Source organism: Bidens hawaiensis, unplaced genomic scaffold (genome assembly GCF_021521415.1).
Source record: "Bidens hawaiensis isolate Kalapana, Puna unplaced genomic scaffold, B.hawaiensis_p1.1 tig00001236_1, whole genome shotgun sequence".
In the NCBI taxonomy this organism is placed as follows: Eukaryota; Viridiplantae; Streptophyta; class Magnoliopsida; order Asterales; family Asteraceae; genus Bidens; species Bidens hawaiensis.
In genome coordinates this window covers 1,666,583-1,686,891 of record NW_027491070.1, presented here as the reverse complement: position 1 = coordinate 1,686,891, position 20,309 = coordinate 1,666,583, and the positions used below count along the sequence as shown (strand labels likewise).

The following is a 20,309-nucleotide window of genomic DNA, read 5'->3' as shown; positions in this document are numbered from 1 at the left end:
ATGGAAATATACATATACAAATGGTGTGTCATGTGTATGTGTATGTATACATTGATATTTCCCAAAAGATTATTTTATTAAAAAGGGGCTTTTTATTTCTGCAAAAAGGCACTCAAACAAAAAAAAAAAGCAAAAAACAAATGCTTTATTCTGTTTATTGCAAGCCATTCAGTCTGTTATGTTATATGTTATAGCTAAACTTTGTCAATATCATTGTCATTTGTCAATATGTATTAAGCTCAAGTCCAAGTCTCCAAGTCACTATCTTGTTTTCTCTCTCTTCAAGATCCTCTTTCTCTCTCTAATATCTTTGAAATCATTCTTTCTTCTTTCTGGGCTTGTTTTGTTTGTCAATAAGGTGGTCAAACAAATGCTAAAAATCCAAACTTTCTGAATCTTTTTGTGTTTCTTGAAATCTTGGTTTGATCTGTTTTATAATCTTGGTTTTGATTAAGAAAACAAGATGACAGTAGAGGAAATCAGAGGGTATAATAGTAATAATAATGGTACTAATAATGAAGTTGATAGATTTCCCATTGGGATGAGAGTTCTTGCTGTTGATGATGATCCAACTTGTTTAAAGTTATTAGATGGGCTTTTAAGGAAATGCCAATATCAAGGTTAGTTTTGCTTTATATTTCTTTAATTATATTTCCAATTTCATTATTTTGTGTGTTCATTTTTTTTTTCCAGTTTGTTTTGTTGTTTAAAATCTGAGTCAAGTTTAAGTTTTTTTTTCTTAAAGATTATGTTTTTAATATGTTTGTTTTGAATTTGTAACATATCCTTTAAAAGGTTTCATTTTTTTAATCTTTTGATGATAATTGAGATTGTGAAAGCAGACATTAGGTTTTAGTTTTTAAGTCTTTGATCTAGTCTAAGGATACATGTTAATGTTATATTATCAATTTATCATACTCAACTTGCATATTATTTGATTATAGTTAGTTTCATAAAGTAATCATTTTTTATTTTATTATTATTATTTTTTTATTTTGTTTTGCAGTTACAACCACAAATCAAGCAAGAGCAGCATTGAATATGTTAAGGGAAAATTGAAACCGGTTTGATCTTGTGATCAGTGATGTTCATATGCCAGATATGGATGGATTCAAGCTTCTTGAACTCGTGGGTCTCGAAATGGACTTACCCGTAATCAGTAAGTCTTAATTACACTTTTTATAATCACATAACTAGATTAGGTGCAAATTTAATATGCATTTCATTAGTTATCTTGAAAGTACAAGTGTTGGTGTTACAAATTTTAGCTGGTTTGGCCTAAAAATGTCATCTTTAATGAAAAAGATAGCATGTGTTTATGTTTGACATTCTTGTTGAGTCTTGAAGTTGATAAATTGAAGTGGGGTCTATTAGTTTTCCACAAAGCTTTAAACTTTTAGTTGGTTTGACCCTCAAAAGGTCATGAAGCAGTGTTCTTTAATGACATCTAAACACACAAAATTATCAATTATGTGATTATATTATTGAGTTGAAAGTTGATAAACTGAAATAGGGTGTATTAGTTTTCTTCGAAAGTTTTAAACTTTTAGTCAGTTTGACCCGAAGAAGTCAAATTCATAAATCTTGGAGCAACAGGGAGTGTTCTTTAATGGTATCTAAACACACAAAACTATCATTTATGTGATTATATTATTGAGTTTTCAAGTTTTAGTTTTCTTCAAAAGTTTTGAACTTTTAGTCATTTTGACCCCCAAAAAAGTCAAAGTCATAAATCTTGGAGCAACAGGGAATGTTCTTTAATGGTATCAAACACACAAAACTATCAGTTATGTGATTATATTATTGATTTTTAAACTTGATAAACTAAAATAGGGTCTATTAGTTTTCTTCAAAAGTTTTAAACTTTTAGTCCGTTTGACCCCCAAAAGTCAAAGTCATAAATCTTGGAGCAAGTGGGAGTGTTCTATAATGGTATCTAATGTTTCTTGAAATTGAAAACAGTGTTATCAGGAAACAGTGACCCAAAGCTTGTAATGAAGGGAATCATTCACGGTGCTTGTGATTACCTTGTGAAACCCGTACGCCTTGAGGAATTACGCAACGTTTGGCAACATGTCATCAGAAGAAAAGTCGAGTCAAAGTCTCAGTCAAAGTCAAACAATAACCAAGAAAAGGCGAATAACGAAGGCGGACAAGAAGCCGGTAGTGGGGACCCAAATGGGAAACTTAACAGGAAAAGAAAAGATGAAGACGAAGATGGTGACGATAATGAGAATGAAAATGATGATCCATCTACACAAAAGAAGCCACGTGTCGTTTGGTCCATTGACCTTCATAGAAAATTTGTAGCTGCTGTTAATCAACTTGGGATTGAAAGTGAGTCGGTTAATCCTCGTGTTCATATTTAAACTTGTTTTCTTCACATTTTTGACAATTGTTTTTGCATTATGCAGAAGCTGTTCCCAAAAGAATTCTTGATTTGATGAATGTTGAAGGTCTTACGAGAGAAAACGTTGCAAGTCATCTTCAGGTTTCATTAATTTTCTTTATAATGTTTTAACTTGTATTTAAGTTTTGATCCTAGTTTGATAGACTTTAACTCTTGTTTTAACATGATATCTCTAATGATTCGTAAAAATGTCATTTTTGGTCATTTTATTGCAATTTTAAACAAACTTATTATTTACAGAAGTACCGGCTTTACTTGAAAAGAATCAGTCAACAAGCAAACATGGTGGTTGCGTTTGGCGGGAATAAAGATGCATCTTCTTATATGAGAATGAGTCCACTTGACGGGCTTGCTGATTTCCGTTCATTATCCGGTTCAGAAAGATTATCAAATGCTCAGTTATCATCATATGCACCTTCGGGTATGCTCGGTAGACTCAACAGTGCAACCGGGATGACCCTGCATAGCCTAACGGGCCCGTCATTAATCCAACCAACCCACACCCCAAACATGACCGGTGCAGTTAGTTCATTAAACAAGTTCCAACCGGTTGTGTTACCAACGACATCAAATCACCAACCCGCGAATCTTTTTCAAGGTATTCAGACTCCGTTTGACCTTGGTCAACTTCAACCGAGTAATAAACCGAATAGCCAACTCCAAGATTTCAACCCCGTTGATGAAGCTCGAATCTTTAACGGTTCTAGCACGTTTTCGACTTTAGCGAGTCAATCTTCTTTAAATCTTGCTTCTAGTAGCTCCACCTTTCTTGATGTCGATAACTTTCACGACCCGTTAAAATACGGTTACACTGCTAGCAGTAGCACACTTACTGGATTCGGTTCCAATATTACTAGCACGGCCTCGGTCCCTCTTGAAGGTCATGGTCAAAGTCAAAGTCAAAGGCATGTGCAGTATGGTAAACAGAGTTATGGTCAGTCCTCCGGTAATGGTTTTAGCATGTTAGCAGCTGCAGCACCGCCACCCAATGGCGGTGGTTTAGGTGGACCCGTGAGTCAATCGAATGACCAGATTTGTGGGGCCTACAATAGGTCAAATGGGAACAGTAAGACTCACAGGTCAACCACTGAGCTCAAAATGGGATCTGGTGAAAACTATTCACCAAGCGGTCTGGTTGGAAACAACGGTTATGATTCCTTGGATGATCTTATGAACGGAATGATGAAACGAGTATAATCTTTTTTCAACTCTTTTTAATAAAAAAACACATTTTTAACAAACATTTTACAAATGAAGTGCATTTTTATATGTTTTACAGGAGCAGGATCCAACGAGCATGATGGACGGAGAATTTGGATTTGATCCTTATTCTTTCGGGTCTATATGATAACATGAGGCTGCAATAATAACGAAGTAGGCTTTATGGATCGAGAAGTTTGTAATGATATGTAATTTATTTTCGGGGACTTTTACGTCTAGCTTCTTCAGTATCAACTTTGTAGCCAGTGGGTACAACTATTTTTAGATTTTGTTGAATCTATTTTCGGTTATGATGCAAACATGAACTGGAGGTAATGTACAAGGTTTATGAGGTATAAGTTATTATAAGATATAATAGTAGACCATGGTTGATTATTTTCTATTCGGTAACTTGGTTTTAACTTACCGAACCCTGCGCTAATGAATGTGTTTATTCGAGTTATCGTTTTAGTTCTAACGGGTCGAAAAATGGTTAATAAATAATAAGAATGGATAGGAATATAGAATAAATATAAGTTTTTCTTTATTAAGGTCTTATGACTAGTGAAAGTGCTTTATATGCAGAACATGTAGGTATCTATATTTGTTTATATCAAACATACAAAAAAAAAGGTAGATATGCTAAAGCTTTTGGAAAAAGGATATACTTTTGGTTAGTGTACTACTGTTTGTTCTGTAAAGGAAATTTTTCTTGAATGACCATTTCTTTTGAAAATTCTCAGCATAGCATATCTTTTTGTCGGATTTTTCGGTTTGGTGAGTTGACATGTTTAATAAAACAGACTAAACAGGTCAACCCAAATATGACTTATTTACTAAACGTGTTAGGTATAACGAACATAACATGAAGTTAAAAGGATTTAAAAAGGCTGATGCGTTATAACGAGTCCAGCTAGCCGAACTTTCAAGGGTGATGATGATACATGGCCACATAACTGATCAAATTATCTCATTATAAGTAACAAAAAGATCTGTAAATCAAGGTTTAGTGTACACAAAACAAGTTACTACACACAAGTCAAAACATATTTTCCCCATGCTACAAACAGGTACTTGACATGATGCACTAAGTGCATACATCAATGCGGGGGGGGGGGGGGGGGGGGGGGGTATGTAAGTTTAGTGCACAAAACATCCCTATTTGAATTAACAGTCAATCAAGCTCAACCAACTGAGCTCTTCTTTCTGCAGCTTTCTTCCTTATAAATATCCCCCATCTTAATGCAGCCTTTAGTTTCAACCACCCGACAACCGCCTTCCCTGACCCACGCCCGTGACCCCCCTGCGCATACACCTGACCCACCTGCGGTTCATGAGGAATATCATAACCGTACGAAGGATTATCATAAAGACCAAAAGTGGGGCCTACTCCAACTCCAAAGCTTCTCAACAGCTTCTGCATATCATCGGTTTCCAACATCTCTGAGCTCCTCAACCGCACTTCCTTAGAGAACGAGTCTCCAAACCCGTGTCCTTGCGGTTCTGACCAGTCTCCCGGAACATCAAAAGACAGTCCGGTGGGTCTGTAGCCAGTGTTGTCTGTGCCAGCAGACAACACTGGCTGCTGATTGGTGTTTGATGAAACACCCGCCACCATCGTTGGATCAGAACTTATAAACGGATATTCAATCGTGTTCTGAGCCGGTGGTGCAGGGAAGGATAACGCGCTCAAGACTTTGCCATCGTATTCAACGACTCGATTCCAGTTCTCATATGCTCTTTTCACTAGCAAATCAACCGAAACCTGTTTGATAAAAGATAAAACAACCGATTAAATTCTGTAAAACCGTTAGGGCCCTTGCTTGAAGTTCAAGAAAGAAGAGTTTGACCTTTTGACTGTGGTCAAGTGACTCCAACGGGATAAACTGACCGTCAGATATAAGACCGGTTAGTTCATAAATGTGGTTAAAGATAGCTCCAGTGGTGTGACCCATATCAGCATAGTATACATACAGCTTCCCGCCTAAAACACAAGTCTTCGCATGCTCCACCGTGTTTTCCCACATCCTATTTGACATCCCACTTCCCAAAATCTATATATTATATAAAAATTTAGAAAGAAATAAAAAAGGTTACATTTTTATGCAAGTAACTATTAACAAGAACCGAACAGAAGACGCTTACGTTTCTTAATCTTTGTGGGTCTCTAACAAGAACACGAAGAAAATCCTCTACGGTTATAACCTGGGATTTTATTAATTTCTTATGTAACGCTCCGTCTTTTGCTATTCTATCCAATCTCCAAACTTCATCATGTAATGCAGGGGGATAATGTTTCTTGTACACTGCAAAAGTATAATGTATACAATTGTCAAACTCAGGAATTATAATAATATTATTATTATGTAAGCTTTATGTTTCATACATTCTCCTCTATGATCTTTAACCGCAAAGGGCTCGGTTTTAGCTTCTTGAATTCTAATTCCAACACAATATCCAGAAGCCAGCTTCAAACCGAGCCTAAATTTTCTGCTTCTAATCCAGCTTGAATTATCGGTAAAAGAAAGATCACCAAGAGTACCAACTCCTTCAACCAAGGTTACTTGTAGCTCCCCTGTTAAAAGCGGTCTTTTCCCTTCACGGGCTTTGACTTCTTGACTTTCAAAATGGTCAACGGTCCAGTTTTCAGTAACTTCTTCATTAAAGTCACCTTCTAACACCACTACAGTCAGTTTTGCTGATGATTCGGGTCCCGTTTGAACTACATTACCTGTGGCTGCATCTAATAAGACCACATGAATGGCTGCTCCTTGCTCGCCTTCAACTTTGCCACCTGTAAAAAGATGAGGTGGCATCCTTGTTCTAAATTGAAGCTGTAATGTTTTTCCTTCTGGACCTGGTATTCGTGGCGGTGAAGATCTGGTGCATTACAAACATGGAAAGCTAGTTTAATGAAAGCCAAATCAACAACTTATAGTTAACTCGAGGTGGCACAATACTAAATTAAATTATGTTTTTATAATAACATCTTACATTCCAGCAATTTGACCATGCCCATATCTAGTCAAAGCACGCTCGACTTCTTCGCTTACCTGTTTTTCAAAACATGTACGATATAAGCATAAAATTAATGTGGAAAACACATCAATTACGTGGCGGCTTTATTTATATTTTGTTATGAGGAGCTTATGAACTTGTCCAGTATGTCACAAAATGCTAAAATGTAGTTAAACTAGATAATATAGACTTTATATGCAACGCAACAATGCACACACAAGTATTTTGCGACTTACAATTCTGCGAAAAAGAGGCTCTAGAGACGAGCAAAGTCTTTGCAAGCTATCAACCTTTAGAGCTTCCACAATTACACTGAGCAATATAAAATGTAGTGCGGGTCAATACAGTTATAAGATCTGTAATGTTCAGCAAATTGTACTCTAGTTCGGTAATATGTAGGATTTGAAGTTTGGATTTGTTTTATCTGGTCATTATATAGCAATCAATAGTTTTCATGGTCTTAAAATTTTTAATATCAATGTTTAAACTAAAACAAAGATAATTACATAAATTCACACACATACAAAAGCAAATAATGACTTGTGGAATTGTTAATTTTAGAAAAAAAAAACTGCTGATTTAAAAAATAAAAATAAAAAAATAGGAAAAAGTGAAATGATTCAATGGTTTCTAGGAGAGAGGTGAAACTGTTTTGGTTTCTAGGCGATCTGCCATTCGAAACGGCGGATCCTAGCATTGTTGCAGACAATTGTCCGTTGAGTTGGAGAATTCACACATATTCCTCCATTTAAAATGGAGGAACCACTAAGGTAATAATTAGATTGTACAAGTCACATCCCATCGAGCATCTTTTGCCTAACTTTGCACTATTCATGATCCACCGTTTGAAATGGCGGAACACAGAGAAATTGCCCAACTCACCAGATAAACTAAACTGACATAATCTACAACGAAATGGCGGATCACTTAGAAACCAAAACATTTTCAACTCTCTCCTATAAACCACCAAAACATCAAATTTCTCCCATTTTTTAAATAAATACATAATAAACAATCATAAACTAGTTCTCACAGGCATTTACACAAACAGTTGGTGATCACTAAGTCAAACAGCAGTAATCACATAAAAAAAACTGATCTTTATAACATACAAACAAACCTTGCTAAACCTGGAATCTTGGGTTTCTTGGATTGAGACATATTATTATTATTAATATTATTACCATCATCATCTTGTTCTTGATCATCATCATTATACCCTCTTTTCTCACCTCTTGATCCATCCATCATTATAATAATAACAAGCTAGTGTTGTCAAGTTTGAAGCTTTTTAACAATATGATGATCTGAAAGTATTGATATTGATAATAATAAAGAAAAGGGTAAACAAAAAAACGAATCTTTTTTTTTTTTGTGTGTGTTTTGTATTGTAATTAGATCTGAGGGTGATTATTATAATGATGGGGTTATTAATTGGTGCGTGTATGATGGAGAGAACAGCTAGCTGGGTTTAGTCGGTGAATATTATTATTATTATTATTATTATTATTGTATTCATGAAACATGAATTTGCAAATCGATGATGATGATGATGATGACGGTGAATATGAAGTCAACTGCCCTTAGAAACAAGCTTCGATTTTACTAATTTTGTATACTTCTATCTATCATAGCTAAATACTAATACTCTTTTCAATGATTACTAACACGAAAAATACTAAATCCGAGAAACGGATAAGACTCGCAAGACCAGACCTGGTTATTTATAATAGGGCCATTTCCAGGGTCCTAACAATACTATTAAACGGGTCATGAATGGTGTCACGAGTCTGGCCATTTTCTCTTTACATAAACCGAGTAATGCCTGAACCGATCAGACTCAGTCATTTACAATATGGTTAGGTCCCGAGTCCTGAGAATACCACTAAGCGGGCCTGAGTCGGGTCTCACGGGTCTGACATGTTTGCACTTTGCACACACATACCTAACATAATTCGTTTAATAAACAAGTTAACCGAAAAAACACATTATTTAATAAACGAGCCAAACCCATTTAAGTTTGAGGAGTTTTAAACTTTTGTATAAAGATTTAGGGAGTTATCTTTATATTTTTGAACAACCCTCTTTTATTAAAATTCAAAACGGGGACATACACAGTTCCTCTCGTTCTAGGCACACCATTTCTCCTTATATTCTTCACCCGTAAAAACGATAAATGTTTGATGTTTTACTTTAACTTATTGATTGATACTCTTGTTGAAAATAGTTTTATTTCTTGCCTTCCACAAAAACCAACATACCGTGAGTATAATCGATTGCATTACTTTCTTATTTCCGTTTTTTGTCCTTATATTAAGTGTTCTTTGAGAAGATCTCTAACCTCAAAAACATAAATAGGGAAATACCACACCAATTACTTATAATTTGCCAAATGATCGAACCCGCATAGCATGAAGTTAATACATGCTCCACCGATAATAGTGCATCTTCAACTAACAGACATACGTTGGTTGCTTCTAAAACCCCTCTTTTATGTATCGTGTCTAGCATTGGTATTTTGTCCAATTATGCTTTCCATCAAATGGATTTACCTTTAAAGATATCCATTTATTCTAATCCACAACGACACAAACATGACATGATTTTATAATTTTAGACAAGTATGCACATATTTAATCCAAAATCCTGTAACTGTGAACCCAACACAATTAACACCTTATATTAATATAAAAACGTGAATAAAACACTTAAAGAATTGGTCAAAAAGTTTGATATAATTAAAACATATAGGTCAACTTCTCATCCCAAACATATATTGCATCTGATTTTGAAAGAAAATAATTTTTTACAGCCAAAACAAAGTAATATTCAAAGAAAGATGTCACTCTATCGTTTTCATAAAACAAAGAAAATTATTTATTACGACTATTAATTTAGTTTAACAAAAGTAATAAAATCAAAGAACATGTCAACATACATGTCATTTTCATATTTCAACATATCTATACCCCTGTTATGTTTTGAGGAGTTCCATGTTGCTTTCAAGTCAAGGAATCACATGCAATTGTCGCATATTAGCGTAAGATTTAGCGGTGTGTGATATTATATGACCCGTATAATTTATACAGTCTTTAAACTTGTCAAATTAGTTATTTTCTATAAAGTTATGCCACCCATATAACCTCATATGACCCGTATGATGTGTCGATATACCACTTAATACTATATTTATGATGTGTCAGTATAACAACTCATATGACCCATATAACATTATGGCCTATATGACGTGTCAGTATAATACTCAAACGACCCCACGTAAAACCCCATACAACATGTATGGTAACATTAAGAAACTAAATATTTATTTAGTCCCGGTAAAAATAATCATCTCAAGAGTAAAACAAAATTACTTTTTTGTCTCGTTTTTTACCCCAAACCGCCTAATGTCAATTCTAAATCATTTTAGTTATTAATTCCTTAAATAATCAAATTTATTAACAATCAATACACTTGATTATCTATCTATTGATCACTTAAAGTAATATCAAGATCTTTAAAATTAAATCACTTAAACCAACATTTCAATTACGCAACTTATATGATAACACTCAAGGGCGCATTTGGCTCCCTTGCTAACAAAAATACTGTAAGTAGCTATATAAATCACAAAGTACAATCAAGAAACCCGAAAAATGAAGAATAAATACCGGAAAAAAAATGGTAATAATATTAATATTATTCGCCTTGCCAACCAAGCTGTCTCGCTCGATTTTCCCATAACAAAGTTATCTTTTTTTCTTGTCTGGTTAACGCTTCGGCTTGCTCTCTTGCTTGTTCGCATGTTTCAGTAGCCGTGTTGCATTTTTCAGCCTCTTGTTGGTATTGAGACGCTGCTCGTCTCGCTTCACCAAATGTGATATTCATATGGCGCATGTGTTCTTCGTTAACTTTTTCTAGCAGTTTTAATTCTTCTGATAGTAAATCTACAAACTGTTTTTCCATTTCTTCTTTCAAATCCGGATCATCTTTCCCACAATCTGGATTTTAAAATGATGAAATTAGCATATAAGTTAAAAAGAAAAAATGTAATTGTACATTTAATCATGATTCGTATCAAATTAACCGTAAAGGATGAACACGTTACCTGTAACTGTAAGATTAGTTAAGCCTGCGATACATGAAAAGAAACAAGAATTAATATATGAATAAAAAAATTTACAGATTTTTACAAATTATATACTAAAAGTACAAACATATCGATCAGTTTTTGCAATTTCTGCAGCATTATACACAGTCTCGCTTAATCATATTATTTACAAAATAATCAACTCCATATGAAAAAATATTTTTACTTCAAAACTTGGGGTGCAAACGAGTCGAGCTGGTTGCAATCTACTCGAGCTTGGATCAATAAGAAGCCCGAAACGAGCTGAACTTTTTTGAGCTTGGTCCGAGCCCGGGCCTTAAATAAAGCTTGTTTAGTTATCGAGCCGAGCCTTAACAAGCCTTGTGTATTTTTAAGTTTGACCTCTTTTAGACTTTTATGTATTAGACTATCAGTTTCATACTGCAGGCCGAGCTCGAGCCTTGGCTCGTTGAAGGTACTACATGAGCTCGTTTAAGGTTTTTCTCAAAACATATAAAATAATTAAAAACGTATATAAATTAATTAACAAATAATAAACAAGGCTAAGCCTGAGCTTGAAGAAACAACTAATGAGTTGAGCTCGAGCTTTAGAAAAAAGAGCTCGAAGTGCTCAAGCTCGAGCTCTCGTAAGTCAAAATGAGCCGAGCTCAAGCCTAGCTAAAGCTTGGGCTAGACTAGGGTTCTGCTCCTAATTTTATCACAAGAAACAGGGATCTTCATCTAGATAACAATTCTGCATACTTGGATTCGACAAAAGCTCTAAACTTTATAAAAATCCCAGATCAAATACAGTCTCAGTCAAGCTATTAAACAAAGATCATCACATAAAAATGCAAACTTGAGCAGTAAATAGCAGAAAAGAAAGAAGAAAATTATACTACTCCATTATTATACTTTTATCCTCATGATCCAATAACAAACAACTGTATATATATACTTTGAGTCCATTAATAATACTCAAAATTCACAAAAATCCCATACTAATTACAACCTAATCAAACAGTAAAAGATAAAAACTAAAAAAAGTAATAGTAATAATAATAATAACAATATTAAAATTACCTGGAGCAAGTTTAAGAAGGGAAAGAGGATGTGGGCAATCACAGACACAAGGACTACAAGAAGAAGAAGAAGAAGAAACTGAAGTTGATTTGAAATTTTGCAGCCTCCAGTAAAGAGCTGGTCCAGAGACACAGAGTGCTGAGATCACAGCAAACATCACCAGACAACACCTTAAACACGATCCACGACTCATTGGTAGGTAGATCTCTCACTCTCTGTGAATAGAAGAGTTGTTTGTGTGAGATCTATCTATCTATCTAATGGACTAGTAGTAGTATCATAATAGTAACATAATAACATGATATCATAGTGTGAAAGTAATAAGTCACTCAAATTATTATTATTGATTTGTTTTGGGAGATATGGTGATCACCGACACTTGAATATTCTTTTTCAGTGAAAGAAACAAGTTATGTTATTTTCACTCCGTACGCGGTTTCTTTCTAAGTTGGACATATACCCGGAATCGGTTTTTTATACCCGGGATTTTACTACCAGAACATGTACCCGACCCTACCCGTAGGGTTCGGATAAGGTATATGCATTTCAGCACCAAACCCGTACCCGGAACTGGACCCAATACTGTGGTTAAATCCTATTAGGCATAAAAAAGTAGCTATCATCCACTTTTCTGATGAATCATATGGTTTTATTTGGAGGTGGCAATGAGAGTGGGTTGGGTTGGATTTGGGTGATGGGTCAGGATGGGTATGAGTTAGGAAGGATTTTTAAAATAAAGGGTTAAGATGGATATGGGTCAAGATGGGTAAAACTAACCCATCTTAACCCAAGTGAAAGTTGACATACAAAGGGTTTTAAAAACTCATCAAAAATATATTCAAAAAAATTATTAAAAAATAATAACTCAAAATATAAATAAAAAACGCAAAAGGTAAAATAACTAAAAAGTTTCCCCCATCACCCTTGTTCATAAAAAATAAAAAAAAAATAAAAAAAATTTTTATACCGGTTCAGGTTCGAGTTTTTCGGGGTTTTTTCGGTTCGGTTTTGTTTTTTTTCATTTCGGTCGGTTTTGGTATTTGCTCGGTTTCAATGATTTCGGTTTCGATTTCTCGGTTTTTTCGGTTTGTTTTAGTCAGTTTTTTCAGTTTCATTTCGTTTTTTTGTTTCGTTTTGTAACATTTGTTTTATTTTGGTCGGCTGCGTTTCAGTTTTTTTGTTTCGTGTTGGTAAGCTATTTGATTGCATTTCGTTTTTTTTTGTTTTGGTCAGTTTTTCGGTTTCATATAGGTTTTTTTGTATCGTTTTGGTCGTTTTTCTATTTCGGTTTAGTTTCATTTCAGTTTTTTTGTTTCGTTTGGTCGGTTCAGTGTTTTTGATTCGTTTTGGTCCGGTTTTTAAATTGCATTTAGTTTTTTTTTATGTTTCCTTTTGGTCAGTTTTTCAGTTTCAATTCGATTTTTTTGTTTCGTTTCGGTCGTTTTTCTATTTCGGTTCAGTTTCGTTTCGGTTTTTTTGTTTCGCTTTCGTCGGTTTAGTGTTTTAGTTTTGTTTTGGTCAGGTTTCAGTTGCATTTCGTTTTGGTCGTTTTTCTATTTCGGTTCAGTTTCGTTTTGGTTTTTTGTTTTGTTTCGGTCGATTCGGTGTTTTTGTTTCGTTTTGGTCGGTTCGGTGTTTTTGTTTTGTTTTGGTCCGCTTTTCAGTTGCATTTCGTTTTTTTTTGTTTCATTTTGGTCAACTTTTCGGTTTTTTTGTTTCGTTTTGGTCGTTTTTCTATTTCGATTCAGTTTTGTTTCGGTTTGGTCGATTCGGTGTTTTTGTTTAGTTTTGGTTAGCTTTTCGGCATTTCACTTTTTTTGTTTCGGTTTGGTCAATTTTTCGGTTTCATTCCCGTTTTTTTTTGTTTCGTTTTGGTCAATTTTTCGGTTTCATTCCCGTTTTTTTTGTTTCGTTTTGGTCATTCTTCTATTTTGGTTCAGTTTCGTTTTTGTTTCGTTTTAGTCAGTTCGGGGTTTTTGTTTCGTTTTGATCGTTTTTTGGGTTTCAGATGAGTTTTGTTTCGCACGTGATAGTTTGGGTATTTTGAATTAGATAAATTTTGGATAACTTGGATATTTTGTTTTAACCCATTTTAACCTATAAATTAAACTCACTTGTATATTTCCAACCCATCCTGACTCACTTGAAGAATTTTTATGATCCATCCTAACCCATTTAACTTTTAAAGTTTATCCATCTTGACCCAAAACAATCCATTTGGGTTGGGTTTGCCACCCTTAGTTTTATTATTTCATTGTATCCGATAATACCCGAAAACCAGAACCGATTCCATACTCAAAACCGGGTTTTTCCAATACCCAATCTATACCGGAGATTACCCGAAAAATATCATAAAAAATACCCCCCAAAAAAAGTCAACACCTTAAAAAACCCAATCTATACCCAAAAAATACTCGGAAAAAGGCCAAAAACCCGATTTTTTCAATACTCGGAGATAGGGTATTCAAATAAAAACCAGAACCTGAACCCCGATCCGGGTATTGCCAATACCCAATTTTCAAATACCCGGTCATACCCAAACCCGGTTCCATACTTGGAATCGGGTATTAGAAAACTCGATTTGTGCACCTCTAGTTTGAAGTGGGGGTGTAAGCTCGGATCGGTTAGTTCTCGGTTCGTAGAGTTTATCTTTAAAGCTCGAGCTTGTTTAGTGAATGGTTTTTCAAACTTAAATTCAGTTGGTTTATTATTTAGTAATTATTTAATTACAGTTCGCTTTTTTCAGTTTCCGATCGGTTTTTTTGGTTTTATGCACACCCTAGCTAGCTATATAAGGATTCAGTTAATTCATAGATTGAAGCATGCAGTATCTATTATAATCTTTGCATTTAGGCATTTAGCAGTGTATATGGTGCATTCTTACAAGTATGTTTTGAAAGAAAATAACATGAATCTTCTGTTGATTTTTGCGGTTTTCGACTTTCGTGTATCTAATTCAATTTTAACATCATGTCATAATGTTAAATTGTTAATGCATTGCTTCAATGTTCAAAGATTTTTATGTTTTTTATTTTTATTTTTTTGAAGTAATGTAGAAATGAAATGATGGAAGAGAAAAACATAAAGAGGATAATAAACTAAGCACCAAAATAAAATTTGTAGTAACACATTTTAATCCTTAATCCTGAACACTAACCAACCAATATCATCCTAAACCAAATATTAATTACAACAAAAATCAACATCCTATTACACAAACCAATCCAACCAACAATAAGCTCATTGTCACCACATCAACATCTAATCTCCCTTGTCCCGATTTCTTCGAACCACCATCGTCCTCGTCCTCGTCTCCACTCATGCCCGAATCGCTCTCCTCTCGTGCAGCGTCGTTAACTGCAGGTAACGGAGGATCCACAACATCCGTTACCTGCAGTGGCGGTATAGGCGCTGCTGCGGGTGGTAAAAGCTTCGGCTCAACTTGAGCTAGGTAGTCACCAGGCTTTATCGGGTTGAATACAAATGGCGCAGTGCCTTTTGGATCAGCACATGGACTCCCTGTCACATCACAACCGCGCAGACATTAGTGTTATATATACGTAAAAATCCCACGCAAAAAATTTATGGGTCTATTTATTACTTTTACTTATAACTTACTCATAAATGCACTTGCGGTTTTCGGATTATCGGTGATCACACCATCGATACCCTCCGCCAAGAACGAAACAAGCTCGGTATACGGATCACTATAAAAATCAAGCATCATACTCAACGTCTCTGTCGAAAACCCCGAAACATACACCGAGATGTTTGCAGCATGCATTTCTTCGACAATTTTCGTCGAACCTGTTGAAAAAAATATCTTACTCTCCTGAACTATTGATTTCTTCCCCACATTAACCGCATCAGCGTACTTCTTAATATCAGTAACCACGGGATTCGGGGCGTCACTAATGGGCTTGCTGAACTGCAAAACTCTCCGGTAGTTTGGCCGCAATGTCTTGAACTTTGCTAACACCGACGTGTCGTCAGATTGGATCAAAACTTGCTGTTTCGGATCCAGTTTCGCGTTCTTGAGCGCAAGGTTAACCGAGCTGATGACATCTAGGCCCTTCTTTGATGCTAGGTATGCAGCATGCTGCAATATGTTTAAATAATGATGTCAGAAATTAACTGTCCATAAATAGATGTTTAGTTATCGAGCTCAAGCTTTGTATGGGAAGCTCATTTAGACCTTAACGAACGCCCTGCTTGCGGTGCGCGCATATAATGTATATATGTGTGAACCCTCGGGTGGGCAAAAGTAAAAGTGCACTAATTTTGACGTTATTTTACTAATCTCGTGAAAATAACGTTAAAAGTGGCGGAAGGTTAATCAGGCATCATGTGGTGGCGTTGATAGCCGAAAGACAAGGGCACATGCACCAATCAGCCGGTGTCCCTGATGATTGAGTGCTATGTGCCTTATGTCCAAGGCTTGATGCAAAACTACTATCGAGCCGGGGGTCTCACCGGAAGCAGCCTCTCTATCCCTATGGGATAGAGGTAAGACTGTCTACATCTTACCCTCCTCAGACCCTACCATAGCATTGCTATTGGTGGGATATACTGAGTACGATGATGATGATGATGATGATGATATTTAGACCTTAACGAGCCTTGTATATGTTTAAGTTTTACCTCTTTCGAACTTCTATGTATTAATTTCACAATGCATAGCTGAGCTCTGGCTCGTTTAAGATTTTTTTTTAATTTATATAAAAATAATTAAAAATGTGTACAATTTATTAATAAATAAAAAACCAGTGGAGTCTGAGCTTGAAAAATGGACTCACGAGCTGAGTTCGAGTTTTAGAAAAAAGAGCTCGAGCTTGAGCTTAAGTCAAAATGAGCAAAGCTCAGGCTCGGCTCGTTTACACCCCTAGAACTCATATTGTCCGGTCCGGTCACATTAAAAACTTACTTGAATTCCAATGAGAATTCCCATTGATGAATTCTTCTTAGCAAGCTCCAAAAACTCTGGCAGTGTCAGAAACTTTCCAGCATGCTTAGCTTTCGGGTTTCGAAACAATCCGGCTGACTGAAACGGGTTTTGAATCAAGGCTACAATGAAGTGAAAATAAGTAAAATACAAAAAAAAAAAATGATATTCATTTGATTCGATTCGATTATAACCGAATATGTAACTAACTACTCACGTTTAACGGATTTGATATCGGTCCACGTGACATCGAACGTGAACACGCCACTTTTCGGTTGAATACCCGGGATGGTGGTTGATCTGTCCATAAATGCCATTGCTGCATTAGTTTTACCAAGTAGATCAGCTGACTCCAAGCAAAATGCGACACCGTCTTGTGTCATTTGCACATTGCAGTCGATTATATCCGCCCCATCCTCAATAGCTTTCTTGTATGCAAGATCAGTGCACCCGGGGTAATCTATACTTGCACCATTGTGCGATATGATCAACGTGTTTGCGACCTTCGGGCCCAAGTTTGGACATTGAGCTAAACATGCTGTCATTGTTTATAAACCATTGAAACAAATCAAACCATATAAACCGAAACAGGTCAGCCAGTTTTGTCAAATATATACAGTTCGGTTTTGACAGTTTTAACAGTTTAACTGATGGTTTGAAACTGGCCATTTTTTATTATATTAAAAAAAAAATCAGTTCAAACCGCCGAACTGTCAAACCTGGCTGACACGCGCAGCTAGGAACTTGACTACTTACCGATAGCGTTTGAGGCCGAACCCGGGAACTCAGTAACAACCCCGTCGACTGCAAATTTTGAATTATCGACGAAATGCAAGTATTCTGTAGCCGGGTCATAACTATAGTTATAACTCGAAAATGTATCGGATGCAAAACCCAAAGCATACACCATGAGGCCTTCTTTATGAGCATCTGCAACAAGGGTTGTTGCGGGCTGAAGGTACCCGTCTTTCCCAACGGGCAATATGTAGTCTTTCGGGACAAGAATACCCGAAGCGAATGCCTTGATCATCCCGAGTTTCTTAACAAGGGCCCCATATGTTTCCTTGTTAGTTGGCTCAACTTCGTCGGGTTTCATGAACCGGAACACGAGCTTGGTTTTCGTTAAGTCCATGTTTTTGCCTGTTGCTACGGCTTTCAAGAACCCGATCTCGGGTGATGAGATGTAATCAGCTGTAAAGAATTCCTTGGAATCGTCGATATATCGTACTACGCTTAACTGATGTGCGCCCCAGAACGCGTCGTTCTACAAAATAAACGCGTAGATTAAAACAAAACAAACAACTTGTGTTAGTAATGTTACGCAATGCGGGACCCACCTGAACGTTTAACCACAGTTTGCCTTTCGGCTCGAGGCCAAAAACACTATCGGGTTGAAGCGGAGGGTATACAAAATCGAAAACACTTGCTCTTGAGTAGATATTCTGTAACACTGTTTTATGTAACACATGTTATCGAGTGCGTTTAACGCATAACATAACGAGGATGGAAATATGAAATCTTACAACTTATGTCCTTCATTATTTCGTCGATGGTTAAATCAATAGCGAACCAACCATCGACGTCTTTTCCATTAATGTTGTACCGTCGTTTCTGCTTAGGGAACTTGGTAGCTGCATCCGTGCAGTTATCGAGCTTTATGTCGGGTAGACATATTCCTAGATTATCTTTTGTTAGTTGCAAGTTACAATACTTAAGGATACCGGGCACGCCCATTGCTATAGCTGCAGAGTATCCTGCACCTGATGAGTCCGGGAATAGCCCCGGGAAACCACCTTGGGCTATCACCAATGGCTCACCACCTAAACAAACACAAAAACATGCATTTATAATCTTGATATAAATAGATTATGTTGTAGTTAATGACATTGTAATGGCGAAAGAAGGAATGATGACGTTACCGTTCAAAGTTAGCCATTTCTTTCCTGGCCCCAGGCCAGGGCCTGGACCGGGACCAGGATTGGCTTGCAAGCATGCACGTCTTGGAGGTTTGTTATCGCGTCCGAAATGACCATGTTTGGCAAGAGATGAATAAATTAACAGGAAACCAAAGAGTAACTCCTTGATCATATCTTGTTTAATCTTGCATCCAAAAATGTAATAAAACACATATCACGAAAACGTCTTTTTACGGGTCTCGTCTCTTTCTGTTGACAAAAGAAACATGAATGTTAGAATCTATAAATTGTACCTAAATCTTTCCAGACGTTTTAAAAAGATTTAGGCACAATTTGTTCATGGTTTGAATCGAACAGGCCATGAACGAAATCAAAACAACGAAAATAAATTTAGAAAAAAGGAAAAAAAAAAAACTTACGTGTTTATACGAAAATGTGATTTAACAGATGATTTCCCCTGCTGCGGAGTTTCGAAAATTGAGAAACTCTGTAAGGGAATTTGAAAGAAAATGCGCATAGAGATAATGGGTCAATACTGGTAAATTGTACCCACAAAGAAAATGTATTAATAGGTTGCTAATAATATCATAGGATAACATGTTAATATTAGGAGTTGAATTCTGATTATATGGAGCCAAATCCATTTTTTGTAAAACATGTTTCATATTTAAATAGGAAAAAATGGTTTTCCGAAATTAGTGGAGAGACAATGTTTTGATTGTGTCTTCAATCTTGTTAGTTTATGTTCCAAAAAAAATATAAGATTAGATTCATGGGTAGATGTTGTAAGCTAAAGCATATAAACTTTATTAAATAATATAGTTACATACTTTCAAGAATTGGTAAAATGTGTGGTAGATAACATAACACGTTTAACCCGTCTATTGAACCCCATATACGACATTTCTCCTTATAGATAAAGGGTTCACCCTAATCCAAACCCGTGAACAGGTGGTGTCACAATTCATAAATTAAAGCATATGGAATCATCCCGACTTATACTATTGTGACATAAATTAGAGCATATGGAATCATCCCGACTTATACTATAGAGCATATTGAACCACAGCTCATGATTTCGATACATTTAGGTCTCTTGCCCTCGATGCGGCTACGCTTCTGAAAAGGTCGGTGCGCGGTAACTCAACGATGCCAAAGAACGATAACTTTGTTTTTAGCAGGATCGATTTTGCCATTCAAAAGGAGCTGACGACACAGCTTGTTGCCCGATTACATGTCTCTCTATTGTAAAAAATAAAAATTAATAATATTAACTAATCATATTTTATTTGTAAAAAATAAAAATAAAAAAATTCATACTTTAGAATACCAATTAATAATATTAACTAATCATATTTTATTTGTAAAAAATAAAAATAAAAAAATTCATACTTTAGAATACCAATTTTTTAGTAGTTTTGATTCTAGGTCAAAATTCAACCAGCATTAACGTTCCTAAATTACTAAAATCGGTGAACAATCAAAACTATAATAATAATAATAATAATAATAATAAAAGTAGTTTAGAAAAGAAGAATTGAGGCTCAGATGTAAAAGAAATTGATAAAAGAAAGAGGATAGCACCGCCATGGCTGCAAACTCTTTTGCCCCGCCAAGATACAGTGAATCTCAAACTTTATTTTATTTACTCAG

General features: G+C 35.6%; 4 protein-coding genes across 4 annotated transcripts; 1 reads left to right on the top strand and 3 right to left on the bottom strand.

Annotated features, from left to right (window-relative positions):
- Positions 1-120: 120 nt before the first annotated feature.
- LOC143568679 (two-component response regulator ORR22-like) lies at positions 121-3,995 on the top strand. Its single transcript, XM_077054772.1, has 6 exons — positions 121-620; positions 1,007-1,159; positions 1,963-2,337; positions 2,415-2,491; positions 2,651-3,601; positions 3,690-3,995. The coding sequence occupies exons 2-6, from the start codon at positions 1,093-1,095 to the stop codon at positions 3,756-3,758; spliced, it is 1,539 nt and encodes a 512-aa protein (XP_076910887.1). The 5' UTR covers positions 121-620; positions 1,007-1,092; the 3' UTR covers positions 3,759-3,995.
- Positions 3,996-4,569: 574 nt separating this feature from the next.
- On the bottom strand, positions 4,570-7,955 carry LOC143568670 (calmodulin-binding protein 60 E-like). Its single transcript, XM_077054765.1, has 7 exons — positions 7,749-7,955; positions 6,865-6,940; positions 6,605-6,663; positions 5,997-6,490; positions 5,756-5,916; positions 5,461-5,664; positions 4,570-5,375 (listed from the first exon to the last, which is right to left on the bottom strand). The coding sequence occupies exons 1-7, from the start codon at positions 7,877-7,879 to the stop codon at positions 4,785-4,787; spliced, it is 1,716 nt and encodes a 571-aa protein (XP_076910880.1). The 5' UTR covers positions 7,880-7,955; the 3' UTR covers positions 4,570-4,784.
- A 2,207-nt stretch (positions 7,956-10,162) lies between these two features.
- LOC143568662 (uncharacterized) lies at positions 10,163-11,991 on the bottom strand. The gene is made up of 3 exons (XM_077054762.1): positions 11,799-11,991; positions 10,734-10,757; positions 10,163-10,626 (listed from the first exon to the last, which is right to left on the bottom strand). Exons 1-3 carry the CDS (start codon positions 11,989-11,991, stop codon positions 10,325-10,327), a joined length of 519 nt encoding a protein of 172 aa, XP_076910877.1. The 3' UTR covers positions 10,163-10,324.
- A 2,908-nt stretch (positions 11,992-14,899) lies between these two features.
- LOC143567352 (glycerophosphodiester phosphodiesterase GDPDL7-like) lies at positions 14,900-18,828 on the bottom strand. The gene is made up of 8 exons (XM_077053799.1): positions 18,660-18,828; positions 18,264-18,560; positions 18,078-18,190; positions 17,497-18,004; positions 16,958-17,278; positions 16,723-16,862; positions 15,417-15,897; positions 14,900-15,317 (listed from the first exon to the last, which is right to left on the bottom strand). Exons 1-8 carry the CDS (start codon positions 18,826-18,828, stop codon positions 14,998-15,000), a joined length of 2,349 nt encoding a protein of 782 aa, XP_076909914.1. The 3' UTR covers positions 14,900-14,997.
- Positions 18,829-20,309: the final 1,481 nt, after the last annotated feature.

What these genes read in the sequence shown, in the direction of transcription:
- LOC143568679 (XM_077054772.1), top strand. Translation starts at nt 1,093, where the DNA reads ATGCCAGATATGGATGGATTCAAGCTTCTTGAACTCGTGGGTCTCGAA. An exon ending in TAATCAACTTGGGATTGAAA is followed by an intron (nt 2,338 to 2,414) that starts GTGAGTCGGTTA and finishes TGCATTATGCAG; the next exon opens with AAGCTGTTCCCAAAAGAATT. An exon ending in ACGTTGCAAGTCATCTTCAG is followed by an intron (nt 2,492 to 2,650) that starts GTTTCATTAATT and finishes TATTATTTACAG; the next exon opens with AAGTACCGGCTTTACTTGAA.
- LOC143567352 (XM_077053799.1), bottom strand. Translation starts at nt 18,828, where the DNA reads ATGATCAAGGAGTTACTCTTTGGTTTCCTGTTAATTTATTCATCTCTT. An exon ending in GAAATGGCTAACTTTGAACG is followed by an intron (nt 18,561 to 18,659) that starts GTAACGTCATCA and finishes GTGTTTGTTTAG; the next exon opens with GTGGTGAGCCATTGGTGATA. An exon ending in CGATATCAAATCCGTTAAAC is followed by an intron (nt 16,863 to 16,957) that starts GTGAGTAGTTAG and finishes ACTTCATTGTAG; the next exon opens with CCTTGATTCAAAACCCGTTT.
- LOC143568670 (XM_077054765.1), bottom strand. Translation starts at nt 7,879, where the DNA reads ATGATGGATGGATCAAGAGGTGAGAAAAGAGGGTATAATGATGATGAT. An exon ending in AGCCTCTTTTTCGCAGAATT is followed by an intron (nt 6,664 to 6,864) that starts GTAAGTCGCAAA and finishes TTTGAAAAACAG; the next exon opens with GTAAGCGAAGAAGTCGAGCG. An exon ending in ACCCACAAAGATTAAGAAAC is followed by an intron (nt 5,665 to 5,755) that starts GTAAGCGTCTTC and finishes TATAATATATAG; the next exon opens with ATTTTGGGAAGTGGGATGTC.
- LOC143568662 (XM_077054762.1), bottom strand. Translation starts at nt 11,991, where the DNA reads ATGAGTCGTGGATCGTGTTTAAGGTGTTGTCTGGTGATGTTTGCTGTG. An exon ending in CCTTCTTAAACTTGCTCCAG is followed by an intron (nt 10,758 to 11,798) that starts GTAATTTTAATA and finishes CATGTATCGCAG; the next exon opens with GCTTAACTAATCTTACAGTT. An exon ending in AACTAATCTTACAGTTACAG is followed by an intron (nt 10,627 to 10,733) that starts GTAACGTGTTCA and finishes TTTAAAATCCAG; the next exon opens with ATTGTGGGAAAGATGATCCG.